This window comes from Acinonyx jubatus, chromosome A3 (genome assembly GCF_027475565.1).
Source record: "Acinonyx jubatus isolate Ajub_Pintada_27869175 chromosome A3, VMU_Ajub_asm_v1.0, whole genome shotgun sequence".
NCBI lineage: Eukaryota > Metazoa > Chordata > Mammalia > Carnivora > Felidae > Acinonyx > Acinonyx jubatus.
In genome coordinates, this window is record NC_069388.1 from 38,223,703 (window position 1) to 38,236,164 (window position 12,462).

The following is a 12,462-nucleotide window of genomic DNA, read 5'->3' on the forward strand; positions in this document are numbered from 1 at the left end:
AGACACACGAAAAGATGCTCAACATCACTCATCATCAGGGAAGTACAAATCGAAACCACAAGGAGATACGACCTCACACCTGTCAGAATGGCTAAAATTAACAACTCAGTAAACGACAGATGGTGGCAAGAACATGGAGAAATGGGAACACTTCTGCACTGCTGGTGGGAATGCAAACCAGTGCAGTTACTCTGAAAAACAGTATGGAGGTTCCTCAAAAAATTAAAAATAGAACTACCCTACAACCTAACAAATGCACTAACCAGGTATTTATCCAAAGGATACAAAAATGCTGATTCAAAAAGGCACATGCACCCCCAATGTTTATTACAGCGCTATCAACAATAGCCAAATTATGGAAAGAGCCCAAATGTCCATCGACTGAAGAAAGAAGATGTATATGTGTACACACACTACCGTGTAATATTACTCAGCCATCAAAAAGAATGAAATCTTGCTATTTGCAACAGCATGGACGGAACTAGAATGTATTATGCTAAGTGAAATAAGTCAGTCAGAGAAAGATAAATATCATATGATTTCACTCATATGTGGAATTTAAGAAATAAAACAGATGGACTTAGGGGAAGGGGGAAAAGGAGGAAAGGGGGAACAAACCACAAGAGACTCTTTTTGGTTTTGCTTTGTTTTTAAAGTTTATTTCTTTATTTTGTGTGTGTGTGTGTGTGTGTGTGTGTGTGTGAGACAGAGAGAGAGAGAGAGAGAGAGAGAGAGAGAGAGAGAGAGAGAGAAAGTGGGGGAGGGGCAGAGAGAGGGAGAGAGAGAACCCCAGGCAAACTCCACACCATCAGTGCAGAGCCCGACATGGGGCTCAAACTCACAAACCATGGGATCATGAACTGAGTTGAAGTCAGATGCTTAACCGACTGAGCCACCCAGGTGCTCACCCTGGCAAGGATGTGGAGAAAAAGGAACAATTGTGTACTGTTGATGGGAATCACAACTGGAACAGCTATCTGCGGAAAACAGTATGGAGGTTCTTCACAAAGTTAAAAACAGAACTACCCTATGATCCAGCAATCGCAGTACTGGGTATTTTCCCAAAGAATACAAAAACATGAATTCAACGGGATACACACACCCCTATGTTTATTTCAGCATTATTTACAATAGCCAAATTATGGAAGCAGTCCAAGTATCCATACATTGATGAATGGATAAAGAAGATGTGGTACATATACACCATGGAATATTATTCAGCCATAAAAAAGTGGTATCATTCCATTTGCAATGACATCAATTAGAAACTATAACCCTAAGCAAAATAAGACAGAGAAAGAAAAACACCATATGATTTCTGTCATATGTGGAATTTAAAGAACAAAGCAAACAGCAAAAGAGGGAAAGAAAGAGAGAGAGACAAATCAAGAAACAGATTTTTAATTATAGAGAACAAACTGATGGTTACCAGAGGGGGAGGGGGCTGGGGGAATTAAGGAGTACACTTGTGATGAGCATTGTGTGTTGCATGGAAGTGTTGAATCACTATATTGTACACCTGAAACTAATATAACACCGTATATTTAATAACAGGAATTAAAATAAAAGCTTTAAACAAGTTAATGTCTACCACATACTTATTTCATATTTTATATCTAGCAATTCTAATATGTAACATCTTTGGTAATCTAGTTACAGTTTCTATTGACATATATCCTCTCATGGTAACTCTCTTTACGTAAAGTGTTGCATTGCAATTTAAGATTATACTTTGGATTCATATTTGAGGAGCATTTTAAGATTTGACTTGAAAGAACATTCTTTCAGGAAAGATTTAAATTTTCTTTCATTAAGCCCAGAGAGCTTCATGTATCCAGGACCACCTCAAACGAAAATTCTGTTCTATTCACTTGAAAGTATGATTCCTTTTCAGTTAGTATTTTGCCCAGCACTGTTGGATTATTTGTAATCAGAAGGTTCCAGAGTTTCTATTTCATGAAATTGCCAGGAACAGGAGGGCCTATATTTCCTGAACTTTAGTGTGGCACTTATTGCATCTTACATTTTATTATTATGCATTTGCTTTTTTTCTTCACCTACAATGCAAGCTCCTTGATAGCAAATCTGTTTTTCCTTTAATTTTTTTTAATGTTTGTTTATTTATTTGAGAGAGAGAGAGCACGCATGCACATGAGTTGGGAAGGGGCAGAGAGAGAGGGAGACAACAGAATCCAAAGCAGGCTCCAGGCTTTGAGCTGTCAGCACAGAGCCCAATGCAGGGCTTGAACCCATGAACTACAAGATCATGACCTGAGCCAAATTCGGATGCTTAACCGACCGGGTCACCCAGGCGCCCACAAATCTGTTTTATTTATCTCTAAACCTCTTGCACTAGCCAACAAAGTACATTAAATGATTTCAATGAATATTTGCTTAATAAAAAGATGTTAAAAATTCTGAAAGTATAAATGTATAGGGCCCAGGGATTAGTGATGAATCATGCTTTGGAATTTGCCTAATTTATTGTTTTCCTTACTTTGCAACTTGGACATGTGAGTACAACAGACTAAGCATCACATCATTTCTGATAATAAAGGAAAAACACATTTGATTTTTTAATAGATAAAAAGAGTAGGCTTCAGAATGGTACAAAAAAAAAGATTTTAGTGTTTCAAAAAGAGAACAGCATGTTTTTAAAGTTTTTTAAATTATAAAGAAATTCATGAAACATAGTTGATCTCAGGAAGAGGTTAAAATGTGTACTGACATTGTACTTTTGTTCTTCCTATGGAAGCTAATGCTCATGAATTATTAGGGTTTTAGTTAAAAATTTTGTCATTACAAGAAAACATTTATCAAATACAACTTCTCAATTTGGCAGAAAAATCACAAGAGGGGACTCCCTTCAACTCAACTGTAGATGGCATTCTGCATTTGACAATAAACCTATGATGTCATAACAGTGTAAGAATATCCCCCAAATGTATAAAATAACATACAGTGAAAACCACTTTTTAAATAATAATACTGTATACTGCACAGTATTTTTCAACAATGGTCACAGAGACTGTTGGTTGATAATACTAATAGCGTAGAAAGCTAAAGAGAAGAAAAGGGAAATTTGAGTTTTACAGATAACATTTGATCAACTACTATTTTTGGTAGCGAGCAGAACTAACGAAAAAACGTACTGGGACATTACTTGTTAAGAATTGGGCAAGAAGCTATAATGCCTCCTTGAAGTTCACATACCACACATACAGCCACAGTTTGCATGGAAAAAAAGAATAATTCATGAAACCAAGTTCATTCAAAAATAACCATGAATAGGAAAAGTCACATCTGAATCATTGTAAGAGCTTTTAAGTGTGTGTGTGTGTGTAATCACTTAAAAAGCACAACTAAAAAGGAAACCTATTTATTTCTTTTCCCTAGTTAACTAAGCATTCGGTCTATAATCAGCTGGTTAGCATGAAGTATTATTAAAGCACTATTTTTATAGTACCCATTTTTATGGGTTTTGTATGTTACACAAACAGTGGTTTTTTAAAAAATGCATGAATTGGTTATTCTCTTTCATGTTCCTATATTAAGTCAAACCAAAGCTCTGGATCTTGACATAATGGTAATGCAAGTAGAAACAAAAACAGTTCAATCTTCAAAATGTCTTTCAATTTCACTCCATTCTATCACATTAAAGTCTCATTTATCAAAAGGAGATTTTTAAATTTGTTTTAATGTTTATTCATTTCCTGACAGAGAGAGAGAGAGATAGAGTGCAAGCAGGGGAAGGGCAGAGAGAGAGGGAGACACAGAATCCAAAGCAGGCTCCAGGCTCTGAGCTGTCAGCACAGAGCCCGACGCGGGGCTCGAACTAACGAACTGTACGATCATGACCTAAGCCGAAGTCGGTTGCTTAACCAACTGAGCCACCCAGGTGCCCCTCAAAAGTAGATTTTAAAAGAGCCCTACATTTAAGATAATTTCAGAGTTTATTACAAATTACAAAAAATAGAAAATAATAAGTCACTGCCTAGAAAAAATACATGAAAACAAATTACTTAATCATAAGTGTAAAATTACTTTAAAACAATACTTATTTCTGCAGAAGGTCACAGATATCAAACATTATCACCACTCAAAAAAAAAAACAAGGTCATTTTAAAATTCTGAAGAGATGGTTACTGCTATGCCATTTAAAAAATTTTCATTTTAGGTAATTTTACTATTAATAAAAGTTAAACATCAATTAAAAGAAAATCATTCAAACAGTACAACAGAAAAATGGTCAAGAACTATGAGCAGATAATTCACATATTAATACAAAAGGCCAAATTATATGTGAAAAGTTGCTCAACCTCACTTATCAAGAAAAGATGACTCAAAACTGGAAGCTATCTTTTTATCCATGATTTTGGATTGATTGATTGATTGATTGATTGATTTGAGAGAGATAGAACACATAACTGGGGTAGAACAGAAGGGGGAGAGAGAATCTTAAGCTCCATGTTGAGTGTGGAGCTCAATCCCACAACCCTGGGATCATGACCTGAACCAAAATCAAGAGTCAAACGCTCAACCAACTGAGCCACCCAGGAACCCCTTGAATATTTTCTTAAAATTGATAATAACCATTTGAAAAGAGTGTGAAGGAGACTTCCAATTTACAGTCCAGTATGTAAGGAGCTTGGAAGTTGCTACTCCATCCTAACAACAAATGAAAAATCAACAACTCTTCTTAGATCCGTCAGAAAAGTGAGGTTACAAGGTAAACTACTGCCCCCCAAAATAGAGACAGTCAGATACAGAGAATCCCAACTTATCAGAATGCAAAGTCATGAAGAGAAACCTCCACACAACTAGTGGAAAACCAGAACTGTTTTTGAAGAACTACTAGAGTCTCAGTGTGGACAAGCTGGTGAGTTAAAAACTTGTGGGGTGAGGAATGGGATGACACTTTTGTGAGTTTTAACTCCTGGAGCTCTACCAAGTTTTCACAGTAGTGAAGACCTCAGAAAAATCCCTTCTTGTTTCCAGCAGAAACAGGAGAAAAGGAACCATTTTTAAATACAAGATGGGGCACCTCGGTGGCTTAGTCGGTTAAACATCTGACTTCAGATCAGGTCATGATCTCACAGTCCGTGAGTTTGAGCCCTGCGTTGGGCTCTGTGCTGACAGCTCAGAGCCTGGAGCCTGCTTCAGATTCTGTGTCTCCCTCTCTCTTTGCCCACTGCTGCTCACACTCTGTCTCTCTCTCTCTCTCTCTCAAAAGCAAATAACCATTTAAAAATTTTTTTAAATAAATAAATACAAGAGAACATTCTGTTCTCATTAACAAGGCCTACCCTCAAGAGAAACTATTCTATCAGAGCTTAATCTGTTGGGGTTTTGTTGGAGCCTAAACTCAATGCAAAATATTCAACTCCATCCAGCTCTAACCTTCTACATGGGAAAAGAGTGTAGGGGTGACAAACTAAGAGGCACTTATGAAGTTCACAGACCAGAGGCATAGGCTACTAAAGGACTGGGACATAATTACAGGAATATAGAATACTTATCCTCCCCCAACACCTCATCACCATATTACTAAAAGCCTATTTACCACAGTTCTTTTTCCCTAATACATCATGTCTAGTTATCAAGAAAAAATTACAAGGCATACTAAAAACCACAAAACACCGTTTGAAGAGACAGAACAAGCATCAAACAGAATATTCAAGAACTGTGGAACAACTACAAAAGATGTAAACTAAACAAAATGGGAATACCAAAAGGAGAAGAGAGAAAGGGACAGAAGAAATATTTGAAACAACGACTGAGAGTTTCTCCAAATTAAAGTCAAACACCAAATCACATATCCAGGAAGCTCAGAGAACAACAGGCAACATAAATACCCCAAAAAAACTATATACAGGCAAATCATATTCAAAGTACAGAAAATCAAAGATAAAGAAAAAAATCTTGAAAGAATCCAGAGGGGAAAAAAAACACCACACTCATAGAGGAGCAAAGATAAGAATTATATCTGACTTCTCAGAAATCATGAAACCAAGAAGAGACTGAAGTGAAATATTTCAAGTGTCAAAAGAAAAATAACACACACACACACACACACACACACTCCACCAAACTTGACTGTGTATGCTGCAAAACTATCTTTCAAAAGGAGGAATAAAGACTTTCTCAGACAAACAAACTTTAAGGGAATATGTTGTCAGTAGACATGCCTTGCAAGAAATGTTAAAAAGAAATACTTCAGAGAGAAGGAAATTGATAAGGCAGAAACATCATTCTACATAAGGAAAGGAAGAACATTAAAGAAGGAATAAGGGAAGGCAAATAAACTTTACTTTTCCTATTCTTAAGTGATCCAACATATATAATAATTTATATAAATAATAATAGCAACAACATACCCACTTGTGTGTGTGGGAGGGTGTACTTATATATGATTATGTATGCCTGAAATGAATGACAGCAATGATAGAAGCGATGAGAGGGAAGAATTAGGAATTTTTGTTATTTAAGGTACTTGCACTACCCATGAAGTGGCATAATATTATCTGAACGTAGACCTAGATTAGTTGTAAATGTATATTGCAACCTCTAGGGCAACCACTAAAAAAAAGTTAAAAAAATAAAATTGATATGCTACAAAAAGAGTGAAAATGGCATCGTGTAAAATGCTCAGAGTCAGAGAAATAGGCATTCACACATGGGAAAATGATATAAACAAAAATTACAGAGCAGCACCTGGGTGGCTCAGTCGGTGAAGCATCCGATTTCAGCTCAGGCCATGATCTCGCAGTTCGTGAGTTCGAGCCCCATGTCGGGTTCTGTGCTGACAGCTCAGAGCCTGGAGCCTGCTTCAGATTCTGTGTCTCCCTCTCTCTCTGCCCCTCCCCCACTCATGCTCTTTCTCTCTCTGTCTCTCAAAAAATAAATAAACGTTAAAAAATGTTTAAAAATTACAGACAACATGAATCTCTCTCAGTAGGGAAATGAATAAATTATGATATGGGATATGCAGCTATAAATCTATGCATAGTGACACATTAAAAGTATCAAGGTATGTTAAGTGAAAAGTATTTTGCAAAACAATATATTAGAAATCTCTTCTATAATTGTTATAAATGATGAAAGATAGAAAGAGGTGTGTGCATGGACAAAAAGAATATACTATAAAGACACATACCAAATTGTCAGTAGTGGTTCTTTCTGGCAAAAGCAATGGGATTTAGAGTAAATGGGAAATGGGTATCTGTCTTGATTATTATCTAAAATTTTTCTATGTATCCACTGCAATGAGAATCTCTAGATATATTATCTATGCAAATGCTTTTTTAAAGAAAAAGCAAAGGAAGCAAGAAAGGAAGAATACAGTAGTGTCTTTCCATAAAACCAAGAGAAGTATTTGCTAGCTTGTCGCAGTCACTGTCAGAAGGATTTCAACCAAATTACATCAAATACGAATTTAAAATCCACCATTAACAATTTTAATTCATAGCTTCAATTAAGGAGCAATTTGATTTACAACTGTATGTTCACACAAATAGTTTAGATTGGCCTGTAAACAAACCAAGGATCAAATAGAATTTTGGAGCTAGAAGGGACTTTCTGGCCCCTCATTTTACACATGAGGAAACTGAGAACAAAGAGACTTGTCCTATAACAAACAACGAATTTCATCACTGTTAAAAGAAGAAAGAACCCAACCTCCTTGCTCCTTGTCCAGGCCTCTGGTAAACTCTGTTTATTTCATTCTACCTACTTTATAAATATCATCTGTGGTTCCTGAAAATTCCCAAGTTGTTCTGGAAAATTGGCATTTTCTAATCCCATTTCCAAATCACCTGATTAAAAAGAATTTCACATTTTCAGGTTGAATGCAGTAGAGAATTCATAGAACTTAGCATGTAAAGGAATTTAGAAACTGTCTCTTGCCTAACATTATTTTTGTTTTTTTTTTAAGAAAACAAAACAGCTTAAGTAACTTGTTACATCCAGTGAGTCAGACACAGAGTTGAGAGTAGAACCCAACTCTGCTAACCACCAGAACATTCTCCTTCTGTTATTTCCCATTCATTTTATTTTTTTTAAAAAAAAAAAAAGGCAGTGTGATCTTACAGAAAGTATACACACTGACTAAGTGACATGGACAAGTCATTAAACTTGGAAACTTTTCTTCAACTATTAAATAAACAGGTGGGCTCTGAAGTTTCTTACATCTTTCCATGAGTCTGGAATTTTTAAGATGGGGTTCAATATGTATTACGTCATGGAATCCAGTGGCGGAATGACAGACTGCAGTCCAACTCTCTTGAGTAGCTGCAAAAAGCTAGAGAAAAGGAAGAGGACAAGCAACAGAAGAGAACAGAGTGGAATTCAGGAACTCCTTAGCATGGACCTAAATCTGCAAAGGTACAACCAGCTGGTTAATCTGTGGTTTTAGACTCAGTAAAGTGCTTCAGAAAGTTGCCACATGCCATAGTTCCACATCCACCATTGGTTCCAAGAAGTTAACTTCTCCTGAGCATCCAGTTTTCACCTCTTACTATTCTTTCCCACTAATGTTCTAAGAATGCTTCTAATATAGCTGGGTAACAAATATCAGATTATATAAATTATATGTGTTATTAAGGTCAAAAATTTGGTTTCCTTTAAAAACAGCAATCAACAGTTGGTAATTGTTACAACAAAAGACCAATAATACCGAAGTCTGATTCTGATATATTTGATGATATAGTGACACAAATGTAATCAACCTTTTTCAGAAAAACTATGAGAGGCAGACCTCAAAGACCTGTCCCTAACTCATTCCTCAGCTCACATTTTGCTATCAAGCAATTCTTGCTAGCATGCATACAATTAATACCATTCCTTATATCTTCATAACCTCAGTTCAAATAACTGTAAGAAAGCATGTGTACAAAATCTCTTCATACTGAATTCTCTGTTCTTCCTTCAGATATATCCAATTCTTTCCCATCCATAATCTGTTTTTCTTTCTCTCTCTGCCCTAAAAATCTTTCCTAATAGAGCACAATACCTACTAAAGGCCTGTACAATAATGAAATATAGTTTTATCTCCATCCCCAGAAACTTCCATTGATCCCATCAGTTGTGTATTTACGTAGCTGATATTAAGTTTTATCCTTTGAGCTTCTAAGCGGACTTTCATAAATTCTAAGTACAGACAGCTCTAGAATGAAATATGATTTGAGCAGGTAAAGCCTAAAATTTGGCAAAATAAATAGTTTGGAGTTCCCCACCAGTACCCTAAAGGTAGCACTGGGGTCGGGGTATGACTGAACACACTGGACATTTGTGGGAAAACCAGAAGAAAAGACTTGATCACTGGTATAGGCTTCTGTCCCTCCTTCCAAGCTGGTAAGGGTGGAGGAAAAAGAGGAGACAAATAAAAAAGCCCTAGCTAGATCTGAAGGATCCAAGAATAGAGGGGGCCTCAAGACACAGAAAGCCACATAGAAAAGTTCCCCATTCCCTCAGGCCAGTAAGATGCTCTAGGAGTAAAGTAAAACAAAACAAAACAGAACAAAACAAACAAACAAAAAACTAGCCTGATATACTTAGGCCGTGAGGACTTGACATTCTCACTGACTATTCCAAGAAGTTTCCGATCATCTGATTCTACTACCACTAGCATCTACTGTAAGTGGATGTTGTGTGTACAGAAGAAGTCAAAGACTACAAAAATACCAAGGACACCATAGTGAATTTAGTAGCAATAGTAGCCAGCAACCCGTAAGGAAGTGGAGAGCAAGTCCTATCTCAGTACAAGCCAACATTGGGAACAGAGTGACTATGAAGCAGATGGTCCCTCCCAATGACAAAGAAGGTCCATTGAATCCCAATGCTATCCAGTAGAGAGGAAAAAGTGGCAAACAAATATAAAATGACATGTATAAAGAGACTAGGCTTATATGGAAGGAACTAGCAGAATGAAGGCAAGGATTCAGACATTCAGCTGAACTAGAGAAGATAAACAGTTACAACAGGCACCCTTCCTGCAATATCCAGCATGGGCTGGGGAGGAGAGACAGTGTGGGTGTGAAGACAGTGTGGGTGGGTGACTTTAACATCTAAGCCTGGGCTTAGCAATAGGCCCCCTGCAGCTGCACAAGACTCCACTGGCAAGACCCTGCATAGTCTGCATGTAGCCCCTGTGGCCCAGAGGGTCAAACACCAAGTAGTCAGTCTCTCTGTAAGCCCTCTGTGGCCTGGTGGACTCTGAAGTCCTCTGTGTCCCTGCCCCACTGGTACCAGGCTCCCACTACACACCCAACCAATGGGTACTGATATCTGCTCTCTATATGCATTCTAGAGAGTGGCCTATTGTTTTCTCAGCAACTCCATACTAGTCCCAGCCTGGTCAAACCAGTGAACTTCTCTTCTCTGCTACCCAGCGGCCAAACCATACCTTCTTCATCAAGATCTATACCCTTTACAAGTATGTCCCTCCTTGAACACTCTCTAGAGTACAACATAGAGTTTCTTTATATATTATAGTTACACTTTCAACATAGTTAACAAATCTTTATGTTAAACTTCCCCTGATTAACCTAATGTTAATGTTTCTATGTCCTGATTTGATCCAGAGGGCTACATCCACCTAGTCTCAAAATCCGAGTCTATCAATATTTCCACTTTCTCCATTTCTTCCATCCTCTTCATCCCTTGGACCATTTCCAGGTCCTAATGTCTCTTGCCTACAGAGATGGTCTTGGACAATCTTAGATACACTTTATAAGCCCTCCCCCAAGATACCATTTTACTTGTCAACTTAGAAACAAATAAGGATTCTCTCCTTTCTATCAGGTCAAATGTGAACTCTTATACTGAGATTTTAAGGCCTTCTGTGATTTTTGTCTGTGTTGTCCTTATCACATAATTAGCATCTTATTATACTCTGTCTTAATTCTCCAAGTAAAGATACAACCTCCCAGACTAACCCTATAATACGCTTTCTCTAATGTATTCATGGTTATTACCCTAACTTATTTTTAACTGTACTTTATACATCTTATACAACTTCACTACTCTTTCCATGGTGGTAAGCTCAATGTTACATGATGGGAAAATCAGACTAAATCAGACAGTTTTAAACCAATGTAACAGTTATAGATACAGCCACTGTTAGGCTATACAAAACCTTTCTACAGATTAGAAAAAGGCACCCTTTCCTCCAAACTGATGCAGCTTCACATTTGGTTACACAGCTTGGCAAGTGGAGCCCAGGAAGGATTTCAACTCAACCTTATACAACTGTACATGGCAGCCCCAGATTCATTAATATAACACTAACTAAAAAAAGAATCAAAGTGTACTATAAAACTTTTAAAGGATATTGTTCCTTGAATTTTGTTTTAGTAGGATTTTATGCTACTGTGTATACCCCTCTAGTCCTAGATAATGTCTCATAGCTTGGGCATTAGATCAGTTATATGGCAAATTTCATGCATTAGTGGGTATCTGGTATACCAGATCTCTATGACCAGCATTAATTGAAGGTCTAAGTCTATCCTAGGGACTGGAGCTAGATCTCATGGCACAAATGAGGTATCCAACTAGTTTGCAGCTCAGTAAATCAATCTATATTTAGAAGAACATAATTTTTTAATGTTATACTTACTGATAAACTTGTTTTGCATAGTCTCCAACAGTGCTTGGTGAGCATCTTCAGCTTGTAAAGCATGTGAACATTCTCTAGCCAGTATGGTACGCACAAGATGCTCCCCACATCCTAGAAATCCAAGGAAACCAAAAACAGTTGAGGAAAAACAATGCTATAAACATCCTTCTTATCCTCTTAGCACTAAAACACCCTTATGTACTACTTAAGAAGTGGTTGTGTTGCAGAATAATTCAGTGATGGATGAAATGACTTCTATGAACAATCTGGGATTTTAGTAATAAGATTCAGCAGAAAATAAAGAAACAACTGTCTAATGTCAAAAGGAAACAGAGAAAAATAAAAGAAAACCCCTTTTTCATAGGAATGATTTACATAATACAGGAAGGAATTCAAATTCTCTGCCTAGGAATCTCCTAGGGCTCTGTCTTATTTCCATTATTGGGTAACTACAAAAAATTGTTTTACATTTCGTTATTTGTTTATATACAAGTGGCCTGAGTCTACCATTTTGCCTCTGGCACCCCACATACCTGGGGGCATGGGAGAAATCTAAACAGCCAACAACAACCTGCATCTCCCTCTACCTACCTTTCGATAAAATGTCACATCAACAGCTGTAAAGTGGACTTAATAAAATAGCACCTTTCTCACCTTATAATAGTAACTTACATAGCCTTCACAGGTGAATACTCTCTGTAATTGTAAAACAAAGAATGCATTTTAAATCCCTGGAGTGAACTTGGACCATTCAGACACACTAAAAAAGGGTAGACATGATGGCAATAGGAAGCACTGCCTAGAATTCTATTTCAATTTTCTACCTGTTAATATTAGAAACTGTCTGC

General features: G+C 37.0%; 1 protein-coding gene across 12 annotated transcripts in view; it reads right to left on the reverse strand.

Moving 5' to 3' along the window:
- The window catches only part of TASP1 (taspase 1), a 294,418-nt gene that overhangs the window by 141,650 nt on the left and 140,306 nt on the right, over positions 1–12,462 (reverse strand). For 8 of the 12 annotated variants that reach the window (XR_003423891.2, XM_053200260.1, XM_053200258.1 and 5 more), the window contains one exon: positions 11,615–11,725. The exons of 2 other annotated variants lie outside the window; for them this stretch is intronic. Coding sequence is in view for 8 of the 10 variants with exons in the window: in XM_053200260.1 (XP_053056235.1) it covers positions 11,615–11,725 (111 nt within the window). In the remaining 2 variants the exon portion in view is untranslated. Of the gene's footprint in view, positions 1–11,614; positions 11,726–12,268; positions 12,311–12,462 lie in introns of all 12 variants that reach the window. 2 more of the 12 variants (XR_008289218.1, XM_053200265.1) reach the window with 1 other exon arrangement.